At 36.3% G+C, this 22,107-nt stretch overlaps 2 protein-coding genes across 6 annotated transcripts in view; one reads left to right on the top strand and one right to left on the bottom strand.

Annotated features, from left to right (window-relative positions):
• The window catches only part of LRRC39 (leucine rich repeat containing 39), a 43,845-nt gene extending 40,121 nt beyond the window's left edge, over window positions 1-3,724 (top strand). For all 3 annotated transcript variants that reach the window (XM_082686523.1, XM_082686524.1, XM_082686525.1), the window contains exon 10: window positions 3,066-3,724. In XM_082686523.1, coding sequence (XP_082542649.1) covers window positions 3,066-3,121 — 56 coding nt within the window. In that variant the 3' untranslated portion in view covers window positions 3,122-3,724. The remainder of the gene's footprint in view (window positions 1-3,065) is intronic.
• Window positions 1,730-22,086, bottom strand: TRMT13 (tRNA methyltransferase 13 homolog; the record flags this gene model as incomplete). 3 transcript variants are annotated; one of them, XR_014299629.1, is made up of 11 exons in its annotated part: window positions 1,730-3,542; window positions 3,843-4,076; window positions 7,177-7,251; window positions 12,647-12,719; window positions 14,644-14,811; window positions 15,158-15,264; window positions 15,420-15,489; window positions 15,676-15,738; window positions 18,966-19,032; window positions 19,129-19,175; window positions 21,940-22,086. XR_014299629.1 is itself a non-coding variant. In XM_082686510.1 (11 exons), 11 exons carry the CDS (start codon window positions 22,084-22,086, stop codon window positions 3,347-3,349), a joined length of 1,446 nt encoding a protein of 481 aa, XP_082542636.1. In that variant the 3' UTR covers window positions 1,730-3,346. The 3 variants fall into 3 exon arrangements, 2 of the variants coding, with proteins under 2 accessions (XP_082542636.1, XP_082542637.1); XM_082686510.1 differs by having other exon boundaries at window positions 3,843-4,275; XM_082686511.1 differs by lacking the exon at window positions 14,644-14,811 and having other exon boundaries at window positions 3,843-4,275.
• Between the last annotated feature and the right edge of the window lie 21 nt (window positions 22,087-22,107).

Genomic DNA, 22,107 nt, shown 5'->3' with positions numbered 1-22,107 from the left:
GTATGGCTTTTTTATATAAACACATGTCAAATATTTGATAGAGAAATCCATAAAGGGATTTATATATATATATATATATACATATACATATATATATATATATATATATGTATATGTATATATATATATATATATAAATCCCTTTATGGATTTCTCATTCCATTTTATCTTTTTTGTCAAATTTTGTCTCTTGGTCAACATTGTGGGAGGAAAAAACTGAAATTCCAATCTGTTCACAGTTTTGAAAAAGGTTTGGAGAGAAGTTGTAAAGTAATTGAAAGTTCTTCAAGTGGTGACAAGAATTAAATTTTTCTTTAGCCAAATACTTGAAGCACAACCAAATGAATGAAGATGTTACTCTTTTATTTTTTATTAAGATTTTATTTATTCATTTGAGAGAGAGCACACGCTGGGGGGTTGGGTGAGAGGGAGAGGAAGCAGACTCCCCACTGAGCAGGCAGCCAGACACAGGGCTCAATCCCAAGACCCTGAGATCATGACCTGAGCCAAAGGCAGATGCTTAACCAAATGAGCCATCCAGGTGTCCCTGAAGATGTGATTCTTAAAGCTTCACTACCTCATTCTATCAGGTTGTCATATATTTCATTACCTTCCCTGTCATTTCCTCTTTTTCTACAGTCCACAAATAGCAATACAATTATTTTGCCTAGGAATGAGAAATATTAAGAGGACACAGATTTTTAGCCAATAGTTAAAATGTGAGGTTTTGATATATAGATTTCAATCATTCAGTCTCTGATAATTAAGAATTAAACCACTTTTTCACTGAAGGAAAGCCTTTAACTTAAACCAAGATTAGAAGAGGCCAAAGAGATAATTATATTAATAAAACTAACAAAACAATAGTACAGTAATAGAAATCATAGTTTTATAATGCACTAAAACATAAAGAGTTTTTGAAACAAAAGTTCAAATATAATTTATCTTCACATAGTTGCTTTGGGGAAGGAGTATAATCCAAGAAAATTGGACAGTGTTTTAGCTAGAATAAATCATTTTTTACCAACATCCAGTGGCAGATATTAGGAAATGGTCATTTGATCTGTGGTAGCAAGTTACAGAAACAACAGCAAGGAAAAATAGATTGGGAGACAAGTAAAGTTACAGTTTGGGGCCTTGTTTGGGGTATAAATACATAAAAAACCAGATAGTAGATAGAATTGGTGAATGGATGATGGGATATGAGAAGACCCCAAGATTAATCTGTTTTTGGTTAGAGCATCTGGATGGATGGTGATGCTGAGATGAGGTGGCAGAAGTGGATGATGAGGAAATCTGACAGTTGTGGGACATGTGGGAAGAGGTAGTTGTTTGGATGAATTTGAAAGTTCAACAAGGGGTTTACTGTCCCTGTAAATTTGGCAGGTCAAGGAATAGCAATATACATATCCCACATAGTTACTTTCTCATGGTATCTTAAGGGAAATAAGTTTGGGGAAAACAAGAATCTTGACCTATAGCTTGTTGAAGGACAAGCTCATCTGTCCATAAAGTACTTGGTACCATTGTCAGAAACATCATGAAGCTAAATGGGGACAGGACTATTGTAACTATTGAGTGTATGTGTATGTTTTGTGAAGCGTAATTGAGATTATGCCCGTTGTAGAATATTTTTTATTCCTTGGCATAAATTGTTAAATGATGCAAAACAGATTGTATGACACAAATTAGCATTGCCTGACCCAATAAAATCACGCAAATTATCAAATGATGTATGTATACTATCTTTATTTAATGTTCTCTTGATTGGGCAGCATGAATAACGAACTTGAGAAATAATCCAAACTATTTTACTTTAATAATATTTGGCACAGAACTTATAAAAAGAGAAAAAAGTTACAACTTAAGCAGAGATGATTAAACCGTTTGCCTCTTGTTATTAAAAATAGATTTGTGAATTAGTATTATTAATGTATTTATTGAGTACTTACACTGTGCTTGGAGCTGTTTTCAGTATTTTACAAGTGTCATCTCATTTGTTACAAAAACCTTGTGAGGTAGGTAGTATTATTATTATCTTCATCATCCTCAGTTTAAAAAGGGAAATTGAGGCACAAAGAGATTAAGTAGTTGTGCAAGGTCATACACTGAGGTGGTAGGGCAGGATCTGACCCTAGGTAGTCTTATAAAACATAGGAGATTAAAGTGGAAAAGCCAGGAATTCAAAATGCGTTAGGCTTCTATTTTACAATTCATGTGATCATAAATCTATATATAGGATAAAAAAGTTATCTAAGAATATCATTATAGTACCTAAAATTATTAATTCTGATCTTTGTCTTGGCAAAAGTACCAATGATTAAGACAATTTTTACAAATAAAGACAGAAATACATGAAGTATAACATGAAGATAGTAACAGTCCTTACTATATGTTTGGCTTAATATTTGCCTGTGCATAGAAACTGCTTATATGTTAAGTAAGGCCTAAGTGTGAGGTGGTTTTTGGTTTCATTATCTAATTTCCATTTTATTCCAAATTATTTTCTCAAAAGGAGAGAATGTATTTATAATTGTGCTTATATGTATAAAAATGTCCTTTTAAAAGATGTGATAATTAACTTCAGAAGTTATTTCAAGTTTCAACTTAATTTGTGAATGAGGTTTATAAGTTATCTTTTTGGAAGTTCTAACTAGATAATTATTCAATTAAAAAAATGAAGTGAAACAGTTTATTTCCCTTGAAAACCTTCTCTTCAGTTTTGCTGTTCGTCATGAATAAATTCAGATAACACATAAATACATATATGGCTCTGGTAATCTGAAGGTGAATTCATTAATGATTGTGAACATCTCTGAATTTCTTTGCATTAGGAATAAAAAAATCACAATTGATTATACTTTCCAGATTAGAATGGACAAAAAAATCCATATATAAGCCAAGTTCTCAGACAGGCCCTTGGTACAAACAGACAATTGATCATACATCTTGAACTTGAGAAGTAAAAAGTATTAAATAAAACCAAAGGACAATAAATTTCCAAAATTAATACAAATAGAAAGCTAATGTGCTAGTTGTGTATTGATGTGTTATGTGTGTTTCAGATAACCAAGTCAACTGTTCAACTACTTTACCAATCTCTATAAATACTGATGGATAATATAACTCAAGATGCCCTGCTGAAGAGACTTACTTTGAGAATTTGATGAATTTGCTAACATTTGGACTTCTAAGTAAAAAACAAAGCTATTACCAAAGTTCAGTGAGGCCACAACAGTTTTTAAAGTTCTCATCTCTACTACGTAAAGTATATTTCATTAATATAAAAATACAACTAAAAAAATTTTTTTTTGGTGGAAGACAGATGTTCACAATTTCTTTTCCATTAAGCAGTTGTTTCTGGTGATGAAGAATGATTTGGTAAAGCAGTTAACAATACATTTTCCAAAGACACCAGAGGATCTGTATAATACTGTAAAGCAGGACTGAATCCTTTCTGCTGTAAATACTCGACTCGGCCTTGATCAATCAGCAATTTACAAAGATGCCCTATTTTCTTCTTCTCTTCAACAGTAAGGAACCTAAACCGAATAAATACAAAACATTGTTAAAATCTGTAGAAGTTTACAAAAAGTTATTTTAGTCACTACTATGTATTGATAAGTTCTGAAGTAACCTGCAATATACTAGGTGCTACATCCCATGCTACCAAAAGATGTTTTATTTATGCCACAATAAAAGTGTATTTTAATGTATTCTAAAATTGGATGGTAAAATGCATTTTCATGAACAGATTCTAGGGGACATTTATCTAAAAAGAAAGTCCAGCAATAACCAAACATTTCTGCCCTGGTGTCATGCATTTCCAAGAAGTCACTTACCCAGGCACACTGCCACTGCTTTCGTCTGTGATTCGGCATCCCCCGTCGTCATGCTCTTCACTGTCATCGTTCTGCTCATCTTTTCTCTTTGTGCTGAGACTGGAGGCTTCCAAAGATGTTTTTCGCATCCCACAAGTTGCCCAACTACTCATTCGCTGGAAGTAGTGGAATTCCACTGCTCCAAGGCCTAGAGCCCTGAAATACTCTTTGCCCACATAATGTCTCCAATCACACCTGTGGTGACAACAGAGTGCAATAACAATGCCAGCCACAGGGCTCCACTTCTCTGGGACATTTTTCTCATTTCCTTTCTTGGCCACAGTGTTAATTTCTTTTCCTGTTTTATCATTCTTTATGCGTTTGGCTAAAGGTTCTTCATTCCTTTCCTCACAACTGGCAGCATAGGTTTCAACCAAACATCGTAATGCAAGATCTGCAAACACAATTATGTGGCCCCCCCAAACCACAGCATCTTTAAAAATAAGTATTTTTTACATTTATTCAGCAGTATGGCTTCTAAAATCCCCAAAACAAAAAACCTGTTTAGTTTTATACTTGTAAGAATTCTTCCATGAATTATCAATTTTGCTCATATTTGCTGTTTTCTCATTAGCATCTCATTTTCACTGATTTATTCTATATCCCCCCAAAACTGTCTAAAGCTTAACTTCTACAGTCTGTAAAAACTTTTAGTCCAACTAATCAACTTGGCTCTCATTTCTCCTACTCTAGCTGAGGAAATGACTTGAATAGGAAAAAAATCATTGATCTATCTACACTTACATTCCAGGAAGTTTTGAGCTTAAGAAACCCAAAGGAAGAATGGAGGGAAAAGGCATCTGCTTAGCATCTGCTTAGACTACTGATGTTAGGTGTCAGTCCTGAAACATATAATATTCACAGCAAATCCTGAGAAGCTGAAGAGTTGGTAAGAGGGAGTCATTCTGTGAAAAGTAGGCCTCACTGAGCAGCCTTATGTACTTATGCATTCATTAACTACTGAATGCCTTTCACGTGCAATCTTTGTGAATGTAATGATGAGTATATACATAAACGTCCAAGGTAGATGTATTCCACTTTCAAAAAAGAGTTTTAAACTTAAAAGCTAAACAAATAGATATTTTGATGACTATGACTATTTCCCAGTGAAGACTGCTCTACGGTTGACAATAGTGGGAAGACCCCAAATATATACTTTAAAACAAACAAAAAAACCCAGAAAACATATTTTCTGTCTGATTAGGCCAGCATGCTGTGCCTATTCAATCAAAAACACATTTTAAAATTTTATTACCCTAAGATGTCACCAGTGATTATTAAATGACTTAGTATTTTACTTGTAAATTTAATTCAATATATGAGTTGAAGTCAATAAACACTGGGAGAAAGGGATTTTCTTAAACTATTATTAACTGACAAAATATATTCAAGTTAGTTTTATTTATTTTGGACTTAAGTAAATGAATTTCAGAAATGTGAATAAAACAGAAAAATTATTAGAAGAATGAAGTTATTTTAGAATCAGGAGGAGCTTGTAACAATCTATTTTAACGCCTCCTTTACAAAGAACTTAAAGGACAAAATGACATACCAAAGAAAGGGACTAGGAAACAGCAAATTCGTGGTCAAGATTATTCATTCATTCACGGAAATGCTTATTGTTTCTGTTATATGCCAACCGTCGTGTTTGAACACTCCCTGTGTGCCAAAAATTCACAGCATAGTGCGAGAGCTAGAATTATATAATAGACAACTAAAATATCATAAAGTAAAGATGTATGGATGGGATTATGATAAACAGAACTTGAAGGAAATCAGAACTTGACACAGTACAGTACATGGGAAAAGTACATAGGATATCCATTTGTTGACCAGCAGAGCTGCAGACAGGAAGCATCAAAGGCTGGAAGGCAGGGGCCAGACTGACAGCCGGTCGTCCTGTTAAAGAGCTTAGACTTTATGCTCTAAGTATTAGGAGCTACTGAAGAGTTTTAAGACATATTAGGTATGTAGCCAAGAGGTCTAAATATTAATAACTGAAGAACAGGTAGTGGAAGGAGACCACGAGAGAAAGAAGGGCATAGCTGTAGTAGAAGAGCCAGGAAAGAAGAATGTCACAATAGAGAAGGAACAAAATTTCAAGAAGGGCAAGCAACCAGGATGCCTGGCTGGCTTAGGCTGAAAAGCATACAACTCTTGACCTCGTGGGCATGAGTTCAAGCCCCACACTGGCTGTGGAGATTACTTAAATTAAAAAATAAATAAATAAAAATTTTAAAAAAGGGCAAGCAACTACAGCAGAGATTTTTCAGTAAGATAAGAATAAGAGGGATGAAGGAAAAATTCAGACAGAGTGACTTAAGAGGGGACAGTGTGTGGAGCAATGAAAATCGACAATATAAATTGTATTTTTGACAAACTTGGGTCAGATGGGTAAGAGTAAATGAGTGCATTTTTTCCCTTTCCCCAGGACAGAACTGGTTTATGCCAGAAGACTCTTATGAGGGTCAAATGATATAAGGTACACAAAAGTCATCTTAAAAACCATGAAAGACAACACAAGCCATTTCCCGGTCAACCTAAATAATGTCTAATTGAGGCTCCAATTTCCTTGTATGGGAGTTGATGAAACCAGCAGGAGCCAGGGAGATGTAATAATAATTAACATTCACTAATATGTGCCAGACATTTACATGTAACCTGGTAAATTATATGTTACCTCTGTTTTACAGATGAGATAACCAAAGCTTAGAAAGTTTAAATAATTTGCAAAGGTTACACAGCACAGCTGATTTCCAGACTATCCAATTTCCAGACTATCCGTGCTCTTTCTACCTTACCATGCTACACCTGACAGATGGATGTGCTAAAATAAGATATCTTATATTTTTTATCTAATATTTCTTTTTTTGTTTTCTCCAGAATCCTGGTACGTATAATCATCTTCTAGACTAGAGGTTTCAGAGTCCTTCCCAAGCAACTTCTTGAAAATTCAGTAGCTTCTAGAGTAGAATCATATAGATTCCATAAATGATTTGTTTCCTTTTTGGTTGAAATATAACCCAAAAAGCTTTAAGTCTTTTAAGTCTATTTACATCTAAATATCTCAGTATTTACATGTAACATTCTTGATTCATCCTGCAAAATGGCCAAAATAAGCAGATAAATAAGAAAACTCTATATCTGATCTAACATAGGGCCAGTGCTACTATGAAGATTAATGAATTATAAGCATTCTCATTAATAAACTAACTCAAGAGACTATTTCAATGACTGGGACCGTGTTAAGCTAAAACTTAGTGTGTTCATCTAGGTTATTAGTATGTTTACATACCTGTTGCCACACCACATAGATGCTTTCCAATTCCTACCACAGGTAGTTTTTCTTTGCTTAGCAAAGGAATCTTATCTGAAATAAAAGGAAATGAGAACCAAGTTAGCATTCTTGTGAGATGAGACATTACCAAGGCCTCCTGAAAGAGAGAACTAATTTAAATCCTTGAATTTAAGGGATGAAAGAGACTCAAACAAAAACTTCTCACTTTATAGCTGTGGAATAAGAGACTCACAGTTGTAGTGACCTGATAAGTAACACATAGGGCTGCTGACCAGCCAGAATTAAAATTAAAGTTTCTTTCTTCTTTTATTTCCCTCTTGCCCCTGGTCGGGCCTCCTCCCAAGGTAAAGTTTCTTGACTCTTGGGACAGTATTATTTCTTCTACACTGACTCAGGACTTTCCCCTGTATAAGCCTTACTCTGCTAAATATTAACTCATCAATAAAAGAAGTCAAAGCTTCCCCTCCTATAAGATTTATTTTGAACAAATAATACATATGATAAACATTTATGAATAACATTATATTATACAATACAATATTCAGTATTAATTAAACTATAGACTTTACTATACCTTAATGCTCAAAAATAAGATATTATCTTAGCTTTTCACATGTTTTTTAAAAAAAGAAAATATTCAGGGCACCGGGGTGGCTCAGGGGGTTAAGCCTTTGCCTTCAGCTCTGGTCACGATCTCAGGGTCCTGGGATGGAGCCCCACATCGGGCTCTCTGCTCAGTGGGGAGCCTGCTTCCCCCCGCCTCCCGCCTGCCTCTCTGCCTACTTGTGATCTCTCTCTCTGCCAAATAAATAAATTTTTAAAAATTTTTTTAAAAATTAAAAAAAAAAGAAAATATTCATAACAGTCCTGAAAAAGAAAAAAAAAAAGGGTCCACAGATAATGCAATAAGATGTAATATATCACAGTTGTGGTATGGCCTCACCCCACCCACCATTTATTTTCCTTTTTATAAGATTCTGAAATGTAAAGTATGCTTCCTGCTACAAATCCAGCTACAGCATCGATCATAGTCAACAGTCCAATGCAGGTACTTAATAAATATTTCAACCATTCTCTTGCTTTCTTTCAAATGTTAGTATATTATATGCCAGGAGAAAATGGTACCAAGTGGAATAGTTTGCCTGTGTCAGCGAATATAGAAGTTTAAATTAAGGTAGTTCAAGAAACTAACCATCAATTACAATTACTGACCAGAGAAAATTACGAAAGAATGTAAGGCAATTTCCCAGAAAGCTGAGAGCACTAGAATCTCTAAATCAGGATTTCTCATCCTTAGCATCAATTAGGGTGAAGAGAAAGGATGTCTAAGAAACCCTTCTGCTTTATGCTTAAAAATTACCTTATTTCCTCTCTATTTCTTTTCTTTTTTTAAAAAAAGAGATTTATTTATTATTTTTTTAAGATTTTATTTATTTACTTATGAGAGAGAGAGTGAGCGCACAAGCAGGGGGAGCGGCAGAGGGAGAGGGAGAAGCAGACTCTCAGCTGAGCAGGGAGCCCGATGTGGGACTTGATCTCATGACCCTGAGACCATGACCTGAGCTGAAGGCAGATGTTTAACCGACTGAGCCACGCAGGTGTCCCTCTCTCTCCTATTTCTTTGGGCTTGGAAAACAGAGCAGAGGAACTTCTGGGAAATGATGGTAGAGTAAATGCAAATATCTGGTTTACTCCCTCTTAAAATTCCACCGAAATGAGGATAAAAGGATTTTTAAAAAGGTATAAACTCAACAAGATCTGAAAGAGAACTAAAGGAGACAAAAGTGGGAAAGGCTGTGACTCAACCAAATTTATTCCACAAACCTTCAAAAGACTCAAGAACTGGGGGCATCAGGTACCTTGGCAGTAGAGCTGAGTAGCTACAATAGAAAGTGATGGTGGAAAGTCTATTTAATAGTCAGATCCTCACCTCATAGCTCCCTGGTAGCTACCTCTTTCCCACGTGGTGAAAGACTAGACTAATTCTCTGGAGCTAGTAGAACAGGAGGACAGCAGCTTGAGGGACAACGGGAAGTTGAAAGGTGAAGTATTGCAAAACTGCAGGAGTCAGTGAGTGTGCATACTAATTTCCCTAGCTTTTGTTTCCCACAGGGTCCTAAGATGTTGGTAATCAGACCTTTACCCTCCAGACAGGTGATCAGAAGAGTCTTCTCTGCTGAATCTGACCTGCCCAAATAAAAAGATCACATCTCAGGCAGATCACCCCAAAGTGGAGCTCAAACAACTCCATCTGAGTACTCAGAGCTCTGAGTCCCTCAGTTCTAAGAACACACCATCAAGGAGCACCAGATGTTTGAGGACAGCCTCAAAAGTCAAGAGACCAAACGAATGGAAAAGAACAAATTGTGAAAACAGGTAATGAAGGGAGAATAAATCTAAAAAACCATTATTAATATCCTCAGAAAGATATTATATTATAAAAAAGAACAAGATACAACAATAAAGGTAAACTCAGAGAAAAACATCTTAGAAATTAAAACTATGAGAGAAAAAATTAAGTTGGGGAAATCTTAGAAAGTATAGGAAAAAAACCAAAGACAACATAGAGAAGTAGAAAACCACCCCAGCAGGTCTAGTAACTGTATCGTAAGAATTCCTCCATAATGGGAGAAAAGAGAAAGTGAAGCAGAGAAAATTACGGAAGAATGCAAGGCAATTTCCCAGAAAGCTGAGAGGACTAGAATCTCTAAATCAGGATTTCTCATCCTTAGCATTATTGACTTTTTGACCCCAATAATTTTGTTTTGGGGAGCTCTACCATACCGTATAGGATATTTAGCAGGCCTCTGGTCTGTATCTGTTAGATGTCAGCAGCATGCCTACTACTATGACTACATTGCCAATGTGCCCTAAGGGACAAAGCAGCCTCCACTGAAAACCACTGGTTTAAATCAAAGCGTCAGGCAAAGCAGATAAAAACAACCATAGGAAGGTATATTACTGTGAAAATTTTAAACACTAAGGATAAAGAAGGACCTATACATTAAAAAAAAATAATAAAAAATAAAAAAATAAATAAATAAAAGCAGATCAAGTACAAGGGACCAAGATTCAGAATAGCACTGAACTTTTAAATAATACTAGTGAAACAGAACTTGCAAAATTCTAAGGGAAAATGATTTTAAACCTAGAAATATAAAATACCCAGCCAAGTCAAGTGTAAAATAAAAGATGTTTCCGGACAATGCAAGGTCTCAAATTTATCTCTAATGCACTGTTTCTCAGGAATCTATAGGACTAGGTGCTCTGCCCGAAAAAACTAAATCAACAGAGGAAGAAGTGGGAAAAGATGTGGAAAAAGAAATTTCTACCTAGGATAGTGAAGGAGGATGAGACTGAAGAGAGTTTTAACGTTGATCATTGTGCCCCAGGAACAAAGGGCATCCAGTCTTGATCAGAACATGTCTGAAGCATACAGGGGAGAATTTTTCAGGAAGATGGAAACTAACAGAATACTTGATGAATGTATTTATAACAAATACATTTTTATAAGATCAAGTAAATAAAACTAAATTATTAATTTAGCAAACAAAAAATATAGGATAAAGAAATTTCCTACATGGTCTGGGGAAAAAAAATGATGATTTAATCATTTAATACATATTAGAAAAATGAGGAATGGGAAGTGTTTGCACTTGAGATGGGGCAGGGGTAGAAAATTTTCATCTTCCATTGGGAAAAACCGATAGATTATGCTTGTGGGGAAAAAAAGGGAATCAGGTAAAACAAAAGCCTGTTGTCAGACACTTTAGATAAATATAAAAATTCACCCATAAGAGATAAATGTGGTTGGCTTTGAAGAGAGAGCCATGGCAGGGAGGGAGTGGCTGGTGCTATGTTTAAAACAACTTGAGAACCTGTGGAACTATTTGACTCTTAACCACATAAATGTAACTTTAATAAAAGCCTCAAATAGGGGGAAAAAAACCCCACAAAAAACAAAGAAAAAAGAAAGGAGGTGGGGATGTCAGCAGTGACCTAATTCAAGATACTTCTTATTCTTTCTCGTCCCCTTAAATGAGGAGCAGTCAGTCAATTCCAACCCTGCCACCCAGAAAGGAAAACTAAATAAATAAATGTCACTTTCTCCTCATTTCAAACTACCTTTAATCACCCTCAGTATGTCATTACATAAGTCTTTTTTTTAACTATTAGGAAAAAACAGAAGCATGGAAGTCAGGAGTTTATAGTTCACATTTTGACTCGTGGTTACATTTTTAGACAGTCACTGCTTAGCAGGAAAAAATATTTTCCAATTAATGCAAATTCTAAAAGGGCAGTATTGACCTAGATTGTAGATATTTGCTCCTTTTTCTCTTATTTTAGTTTAAAAATATGAAATGGGGGCACATGGTGGGCACAGAAGGGTTAGAAACTAATAAATATGGTAGGCAACTTTTCAGTATTTTAATAAGAATTCAACACATAGAATAAAAACCTGTCTAGGATTTTCAATATCAGAAAAGTAATATTTTCAGTTAAACAGTTTTAAATACAGGGATTTATATGTAAATGTGGGGTTTCACAAAGCTGTATTAATTAGTGGATGGAAGAGGTTACTAGGATATGCTTGTAGTAATACAAAAAACTATAAAAAGACACAGAAAAGGCACAAAGTGTATGACTGAAGGTGTGTGTGTGTGTGTATGAAATGTGACTTCCACAGAGATTAATTATCTTGGTACAATTTAAAATTCTAGAGGGGTGCCTGGGTGGCTCAGTGGGTTAAGCCTCTGCCTTCAGCTCAGGTCATCATCTGGGTCCTGTGATTGAGCCCTGCATCAGGCTCTCTGCTCAGTGGGAAGCCTGCTTCTCCCTCTCTCTCTGCCTACTTATGATCTCTCTCTCTGTCAAATAAATAAAATCTTAAAAAAAAAAAAATCCTAGGAAGTATCTTTTACCATCAGCTGGACAAAGAATGCTCATTTCTTCAACAGTTTACGTAAAGTCATATTGATGACAGGCAGAAGGCACTAGCCTTTTTAAGGGGGTGGGCCAGAGGGAGAGGGAGAGGGCAAACCTTAAGCTGGCCTCGTGCCCAACATGGAGCCTGAAGCCAAGGCTTGATCTCACGCTGAGATCGTGACCTGACTGGAAATCAAGAGTCGGATGCTCAACCAACTGAGCCACCCAGACGCCCCTGAAGAGACTCATAATTAGAAAAGACAAAGAAATAATGTAGGGACATGTCACCAATACTTTTAAACTCCTTCCTAATATGACACTTCATTTCTAATTGAAACTGAAACCTCATCTTAAAAAAGTTCCAAACCTAATTCAATTTACATTTATCCAAATGATAGATATAACATTCTATATTAATAATGCATTAATTTTAGTTTGTTTTCCTTGAAGGACTGTTCTGCATCACTGGATTTCTAAGCAACAGTCAGAATTTGAAACTTCTATGATTTATGCTAGGGCAACTGAAAGTTATGCAACTTACTCAAACACAAGTGTTGAATATCAATTTGAAGTCTCTCAAATACTGAATTTTTCTTTCTGTGTTTGCCATCTACCTGCACAAAGAGAACATTGTCATAACAGCAGCTTTTTTATGTTTAAAAAAAGCTTTATGAATTTAAAAATATTTCTATTTGTTTTCAAAATTCAGAGGAAATAATTTCCCATCTTATTTTTTAATATTTAAAAACCAAAATCACTAGTTAGAAGTTTAAGATTGTATATTCTTTGATGGAAACTCCAAAATAACAATATCATACATTTTTAAAAGGCTTGAAAATTTTTAAAAATTATATATAATTATTTCCTTTAACTCTAAAACTTCACAATTTATTGATGAAGGAACTAAGGTTTATTAATCTTAAGTGACTAACCTAAGATTATTTGCCAGCTCCTTTGCCTTTGTTAGGCCATAATATACTATTTTTGGCTCATTCTTTTTACTCTCTCTGAAAGATCACAACCACCATTCTGATCTATGTCCCTATGCCTATGACTTACAAATCAACACTGTGGCCCAGATATTTTTGATAAGCACCAGTTACATATCTAGCTGTGAACTAGAAAGCTCTACTTCAACTGCAAACTCATTCAAAACTGAACTCATCATTTCTCCCCTCAAACCTATTCTTTCTCTTCCACCTTCTATATTCCCTATCTCAGATAAAAAGCACCACCATTCACTGAAAGCCATAAAGTGTCACCTGAAATAACTCATTATTAATGACTAATAAATCACCAACTCTCTTTGCTTCCAAAATCTTAGCACTTCTCATATTCTTTCCCTCCTCTCCATCCCACCACAACAGCTTTAGCTCGGGCCCATTTCTTACTTGGATTACTGGATATAATTATCTTGTTATTAATCTCCCTACTTCAAGTTTCAGACTCTTCTGATATAGCTTTAATGGTACTGCTAGGATGAACTTTAAAAAAGCCTTCTTATTTTCTTCACCAACTCTTACATATTCTTTCAATCTCTCAGCGGTCACTTCCTCCAAGAAACCTTCCCTGACCCCACACTACACTGGGGCTGGTGTTCTATCTTCTTGCCCCTACGGCTTTTGGTACTTACCATTATCCTAAGAGACTTAGCATACTGAACCAAAATACTCATAAGTATGCTCCACTAGATATTAGATTCTCAAAGACAAGAACTAAATCTCATTCCTCCAAATCCCCAGCACGTAGCAGGATAGAGTCAAACTCCTTCCCCTGGCACAAAACAGGACACCTTCCAGTCTAGCCATCCTCTCCCATCTCATCACCACTGAACTCTACTTGGGACCGTGCATTCCCATCAGACAGAAGTGTTTCCATGTTTCCCTGTCATTTCAGGTATTTGGTTACACTGTTCCTCAAACCCTCTATCTAGGAAACACCAATTCTCCTTTTAAGACACAATTCAGGCATCATCTTTTCTATGGAGCCATTTGTGTCCTTTCCCTGCAATCAAACATGTCACTCCCTCTTTTGAAACCATACTATACTCTGTGCAGATTTTTTTCATACTTTGATACTTTTCTATCATCATTAATTTGTCTGCCTCTCCTTTCTAAGTATCAGTAATAGGACATAGGGACCTTGTCTTGACTTTACCTACCCAATGTGTATCATGGTGCCTAATGGTAGGCTCAATAAATATTTAATGAATGAATAAAATATTTACTGAATGAATAGTCAGTAGGTGACACAGGTAAGTTAGAACCCAAGACTTTTAACTCCTAGCTTGAGCTTGGCCCTTTCCACATATTTTCTTGTCTCTGCAAATAATTTAAAGAACTCAGCTCAATGGACTATTAAAATTTAGATTAAAACATTTATCTTCAGTTTATCAATATAATTAGAATAAAAAGCCATATCAAATCAACATGAAAAATAATTTTCTGTAAGAGACATGTTTCTGAGTATCATTGTTTCTTTTTTTAACAAAAAAAGTACAAAGTTTGGTTACTAATATACTGCCATGGTTTCACTTACCTTGAATCTCGTGGTCACCTTTTCTACTAGGATGAAGTGAACTTTTTCAGCATCTTTTAAGGCAATATCAACCCAATGAGATAATTTTCCCTTTCCTGCTCCAAACTCAACAAAGCATCTTCTTGGACCAAGTAACTTTAATTTTTCAATGTTACCTAAAATAGAAGCCTGCAAACTTCACAAGATTATTTTATAAACTCGAGCAAACACATCTGGCTTGAATTGGAAAAAAGCAAGGTAATTTCTACAAAAGGCAGCATGAGCACATTGATATTTTTGTTTGGCTTTAAATTTTTTCCCTTGCTTTGAAATTTTTAACACATAATACTCAGAACCATATCCATGCCAAAAGTTTTTAATATATGCTTACATTTATTTTTTAAATGGAAAGATTCCGTTCCCTACAAGATAAACTAAACAAAATCTCATTAAGAACTATATTTAGAAAGAATGTTAGCTTTTGACAAATGAACAAAAGGCCAATTTTAGTATAATTACTTTGGCCTAAACATACCTGCTGTTTCAGGTGTTTGGTTGCAGAATCACCATTTTTAGGGTCATTAAGGGCATCATGCAATGCTGGATGGGACATAATTTGATCTTTAAGTGTAGAGTTCAAACCTGTGCCAAATATAAGCACAATAGCTTAAGCAACCAAACATGAAACCGTAGGGCTCTGAGCAATGGTAGTAACATTCTGTAAACCATACTGGCATCAATTCATGTGGCACCTAATTATTTTAAAAATTTTAATTTGCAACTGTAGGCAAACTTACCTTCACTTGCTTTCTGCAATTTCTTAATTAGGTTTTCCAAATGCTCTTCAGAAAGAGAAGAAATTGGAACCTATAAACAAAAATGGGGCATGAGCTTATCTGGGAATGAACCATCACTAATAATATGGATTCTATAGAAAAAATACATTCTAAATTCAAAATAATTAATTTATCCTAAACAAAAATTGGGACATAGCTTATTCACAGAAATAGCTCACAGACCCTTTTAAAATTAAATATAAAGTCAAATACTTACTAATTGTTCAGGTATTTCTGTTTCATCTTTTAAGCCTGCGTTAATATCTTGAATAAAGAAGTCCTTAACAAAAACAAAACCACAATACTGTCATTAATGTGAAGAGCTCAAAAAAATTAAGGTCAAAAACTGATACTTCCCTTCGTCCCTTACTCTGTACCTGCCATCCTCCCTTTTTCCCATTTATGAATTATTGAGCACCTACTATGGTCTTTAATTTGCTTTAGTGCCAAGGGCTCACCACAGTACAGAACAGAACAGACAAAAATCTCTATATTCATGAACCATATATTCTAGTGAGATATTGTTTGAATAAGCAGTCATATTCTAAAGAAGTTTGTTAGTAATTTTTATTAACTTTTTCACCTATCTATAGCACAGATTGAGAGCTGTGTCAGCTTTGTTTATGGTGTTAACAGCAAAAACAACAAAGTACCAACTACACATGGCTGTTTATCAGACAGGCAGCATGACCAAAGAGAGAGAGAGGATATGGTATTACAATGGTTTAGGTCTGATTTCTTCTCTTTTAAAATGCTGATTAAATAAATTTTTTATCTAAAATAAAATAAATTAAAATAAATTTATTTATTAGTTTTTTATCTAAAATAAAAAATAGAAAGGTATTATAGCACTATGTTGTTTAAAATAACATAGCATAAGATTTTTCTAGTGTATCTTCAGAAAGATTTTCTGTAATTATCGAGATTAGCATCTTCCAACAGAATCTTCTGCAATGATGGAGGTAATTCCAGATCTTCCCTGGAGAACATGATAGCCACTAGTTTTGAAATACTACTAGTGTGACTGAGGACCTGGATCTTCAATTTCACTTCAACTACCTCTCTTTGGTCTGCCCATTTATTTTTTTATTATCTTTTTAAATATTTCATTTTTTTATTTTAGAGAGAGAGAGAGAGAGCATGCTTATGCATGCTGGAAGGAGTTGAGGGATGGGGGTGGGAGGAGGCAAAAGAATATCAAGCAGACTCTGCACTGAGCACGGAGCCTGACGTGGGGCTTGATCTCACAAATATGAGATTATGACCTAAGGTGAAATCAAGGGTCAGACCCTTAATTGGCTGAGCCACCCAGGTGCCCCTATTACCTTTTTCTAAGATTTATTTATTTGAGAGAGAGAAAGAGCATGCATCCAAGTGGGGTCTGGGGTAGAGGGAAAGAATCCTCAAACAGACTCCCCTCTGAGCATAGAGCCCAACATGAAGCTCAATCTCATGACCCATGATATCATGACTGAACTGAAACCAAGAGTCAGAAGCTCAACCAATTGAGTCACCCAGATGTCCCTTTTTTATTTTAGAAGAAATGTATTTCATAATCTTGAGGTTCTTCAGCTGTGACATAAGCTATGCACAAAAATGTCAGGATTCACCTAGGCCCTGTTGACTCCATGGATCTTAGGGAACAAGGGGAATCAATGCAGGCAAGAAGCCCATGTTATTTGCTGAGCAGTGAGTAATGAAGACCTTTGTCTCTGACCCAGGAGTCTCTTTTGCCAGCATCCACAAACCTGCAGGCTAACTTGTTAGCCTGACAATAAGATTACACTTCAGATCCTTCATATTCCTCACAAGTGCCTTTGCCATTTGCTGCTCAGAGGCCAGGAATACTAAATACAGGGATGTTTGAAATACACAGGACATGACTATTCCACTTGAAATGCCAAAAGCCCATTGAGGGTAGGAGCAGCTCACACTTTGATGTCAGTGTCACCTAGAGTTCTGTTCTTGGTCTCATGCTCTACTTCCTAGCTATCTTATCTCATCTTCACTCAGTTCTCCTCTTGTATTCTATATTCCAAGTCGTGTGCAATGCCCAGTCCCAGATAAAGCTATCAACTTTCTCACTTCTAGGTGCTAACATATGTTGGTTTTTCCTTGTCTGGCTGAGTCTCCTCCCATCGCTGCCCCCCACTCCCCCCGCCTTTTGTGGGGAGGGGAGGGCCGACGGGGAGGGAGAAATAATCTTAAGCAGGCTCCATGCCCAGCGTGGAGCCTGACTGGTGGCTTGATTTCACAACTATGAGATCATTACCTGAATAGAAATAAAAAATTGGACACTTAACCAACTAAGCCACCCAGGTGCTCTTGGCTGATCCTCCTTTGACCTTTAAGTCTCATTGTATGACACTCCTTCAGAGAAGCCTCCCTGACTCCTTCCTCATCTCTTTCATCCCCTATTTCTCCCAAAAGAGGGTTAGGCTCTCTTCCTTTATTCTTCCACAGCACTCTTTGTCTCTCCTACCAGACTGTAATGTTCTTATAGGCAGGATGCTTGGTACAATGTCTGGTATAAGTACTCAATTAATATTTATTGAATAAGTAAGTTTCTCCCCCACCCTTCCAATCGCTTACCCTGGGTAACTTAAAAATTTAAGGCTTTACCTATGATCTGTATTTACTGACTTCCAAACTATTCTACTGACTTTCAGACTCACATATCCAACTCTAAGCTTTTGGTCACCAACTTTTCTTGATTCTGCTACCTAAATAATTCTTGCATTTATTCCCTACCCTTTCCATCCTCTTTCATTTAGTCTCTTATATGTCCCACCTGGATTTCAGCAACAGGACCTCACCAGTCCTTCTAATTCCAAGCCATCTTCCCACACTGGTCTGAGGGAAAGTTTTGTAAGAGGTAAAGCTGACCACATCATTCTTTAGCTTAAAATCTTTCAGTGGTTCCCCGTATCTTTCAGAATAAAGTCCGAGTTCTTCAAAGTCTCACTGTGGTTTCTCACTTTCTGCCTTTGTGCATATAGTTCTTCTCACCTATATGGACTTTTCTTCTTTTTCTTTGCCAAATCAAGACTCAGCTTAAGTGTTAGTCCCTCTGGAAAGCTTTTCTTGACCCCTTGAATATAATTTTAATTTTTATACAAGTATGTGCTCTTACAACATGTGCACTTCTTTCACTAAACTTATTAAGATCCCTTATTTTCAAGTTAACTTATCAGTCTCAAATAAACTCTTTGAAGGCTGGGGCCATATTTTATTGAAATAAATTTAGTAAGCACTAAGTAAATATTTTGAATAAACTGTGAAATTACTCTCTAAACAATACACTTGTTGTACAAATTCTATTATCTGAATTAGGATTATAAGTGGATTCACAGTCTGATGTCCTATACACTCAAATGCATATATCACATTCAAGCCTTAAGGCTAGATTCTTGTTAAGTATTCACATTTGTAATCAACTAAGTATATATAAACATTACATACCACACATTTCACCTTTCAATTTGATCAAAGTGATAAAACACTTACAGGTTTTGGCTTCTCTCTTGAGTTACACTTTTTCAAATGCTTTGATAGTTGATCTTCATATACTGTGCTAAATTTAAAGAGAAAAGTATTTAAAATAATTTTATAAGACCTGTGACAATTACTCTTTCTAGCACAGAAAAACCCTTATTGGACCCATACTTACTGTTTTGGATCTAAAGGACACAGAATTCTTTTCCGAGCATTTTCTTCCTAAGAAAGATAGATCATATATTGACTTGGTTAGAAAATATCAAGTCATTGCTTACAGATACTAGATACAACTTCAGTATAATCCTAAGTTTACATGTTCCCAAAACAAGGTAAGGAAACCTTAAAAGGACAATAACACATTGACAAAAAAAGTTAAGCAACAAAAATCTCCAAAGTAGCTAGTTTTTGTTTATATGAGCAAATACTCCTTTGGATAATGAGGGTTTATAGCTTCAAACAGATTTAGAGAAGACCTACATATGGAATTTCAAATCTGTGATAGCACTGGCTATAATTTGCCTCATTATTTTGTAATAATCTTTTGCGGTGTCCTTTTTTTTTTTTTTTTTTAAGATTATTTATTTATTTATTTGACAGAGAGAGAGAGAGAGTACAAGTAGGCACAGGGAGAGGGAGAAGCAGGCTCTCCACTGAGCAGGGAGCCTGATGTGGGGCTCAATCTCAGGACCCTGGGGTCGTGACCTGAGCTGAAGGCAGTAGCCTAATTGACTGAATCACCCAGGCGCCCCTTTTGCGATGTTCTTGGGGGGCAAAATCACCCTCAGTTAAGAACCAGTGGGTAAAACTATGTACAAGTGGTCTCCGCTATAGATGATACTTAAGACAAAAAAGATGGAAACATAATACTTAATTAGATCATGTATCTTATATTGCAGATTTAATAGGATGCCCACAGTTGAAAATCAAATTGCGTCATGTGTCATGTTTCTGTCTTGCAATCTTTCTTCAAGGGACCAATAACAACATTCCTTTCTCTCTGATAATACCAATCAACTTGTAAGGAACTAGTCACAATCTACTACTGTTAGCACTTGCAGTTATCTTTGAGATGTTTTGTTAAAGTCAAATATAATAAGGTCTTAGAGTGAGAACAAAACTTTTCTCCCACCATAAATTTCATGTTTAAAAATTTAATTAATCAATTAAATCTCATTTTTTGATCAAGGGATGTTTGCTGATCTCCTCAACCCACAATACAACTGGAGGTATACTTCGAAGAGTTCTCAATGTAAGTCATGGGTCTTCCACATTCCAAAATAAGAATATGCTTGTTTCTGTATACTTCACTCTAGCCAAGTATCCGTCAAATCAAAAATATGAAGTAGAGATATGCTATGGTGGACAGTAGCAGATGAAGGAATACTGATCTGTACTGGATATTGTCCAGAATAAACCACCTAATAGAAATAATGTAAATAATATTGGACATCCAGAAGCCATGAAACCAGGTGCTTGCCTATTTGGTTTCCAAAACTGACTAAACAGGTTCTTCTACAAGCATTCTGCATCTCCTGTTCTTACTTTTATTTTCTATCATATATATCCTAAGGAAATACACCAAAATACAGTTGACTCTTGAAAGGGGGGAGGGGAAGCCACACCCCTCCTCCACAAGCAACTTTTGACTTTTCAAAAAATGAGATTTTTTTTTAAAGATTTTATTTATTTATTTGACAGAGAGAGATCACAAGCAGACAGAGAGGCAGGCAGAGAGAGAGAGAGAGGAGGAAACAGGCTCCCTGCTGAGCAGAGAGCCCGATGCGGGACTCGATCCCAGGACCCTGAGAACATGACCTGAGCCGAAGGCAGCGGCTTAACCCACTGAGCCACCCAGGCGCCCCAAAAAATGAGATTTAAAACTTTTTGAATTAAGTACAAATAGTCTACTGCTGACCTAAAGCCTCACTGCTAACATAAAGCTGATTATGCATATTTTTGTTGCATGTATTATACAATGTATTCTTACAATAAAACTAAAGAAAATGTTATTAAGAAAGTCTTAATAAGGGAAGCGCATTCATAATACTGTACTGTGTTTATGAAATCCAGGGATATGTGGACTGGCAGTTCAAACACGTGGTCAAGGGTCAACTATATATATATAATAAAAGATTTTATTTATTTGAGAGAAAGAGCACAAAAACCAAGGAAGAGGCAGAGGGAAAGAGAGAAGCAAGATCCTCAGTGAGTAGGGAGATCGCTGTGGGGCTCAACCCCAAGACCCTAGGACCATGACCCCCGCCCAAGGCAGATGCTTAACCGACTGAGCCACCCAGGCGCCCCAAGGGTCAACTGTATATTGACAATACAATTAATATGCCTAACAGTATTCTCAAACAAAATTGTACGCCTCCTGTTTCAATTTTAAAAAGTCAATTCTTACACGATTTTCAATCTTTCCTTCCCCCTTTCAGCAGTTACAAGTTGTTTTCAAAAGACTGTACTCTAAATTTTTTTTAAGTTTTTAATCACTCCGTGCTCCTCGCAAGCGCACTCCCTAATCCCCAGTACTTATTTCACCCATTCCTTCCCTCTCCCCTTTGGTAACCATCAGTTTGTTCCCTCCTAAAGAGTTGTGTGTCTAAATAAATTTTTAAAAAAAGTTTCTCAACCGTATTCACAAGAAGTGATTATTACTCACAAAACAATCAGAACACAATTAGTGAAACCTTGCGATTTCCCATCAAGAAGGCGGAGACTGGGCGGAGTGTATAAGGCGGTGGCTTGGAGTACGACTAAGATCTACTATTGCCCGAACTTCGTATCAAGATAAGCGGGTCACTGTAGGCGCTTTAGTTAGCGCGAGAAGCACTACACTTCGCTAGGGCTCAGTATCGCTGCATAGGGAGGGCAGGGCTGCGCTCAGCACAGGAGAAGCCAAAAAACGCAGCGAACAGAGCAGAATTCTGGTAAAGCATGAAACTTATTTCCAACTCTCCAAATGGTAGGGGCAATACCAGACCTCCGCGGCTCCAGCGTGTTCCCCACAGAATCTTTTCCCCGCTGCCACCACCATCCTGCAGAAGCGCTTCTTCTTTTCCACATAGTAACTGCAGCGACCCTCAACCGGGAAGTCAGTCGTGTGCGGGGCGGGCGCAGAAGCCGCCATAATTCAGGGTTCGTTTGTGGT

Source organism: Mustela nivalis, assembly GCF_964662115.1.
Source record: "Mustela nivalis genome assembly, chromosome: 10".
Taxonomy (NCBI): domain Eukaryota; kingdom Metazoa; phylum Chordata; class Mammalia; order Carnivora; family Mustelidae; genus Mustela; species Mustela nivalis.
The sequence above is the reverse complement of the archived record's forward strand: the minus strand, read 5'-3'. Positions and strand labels throughout refer to the sequence as shown.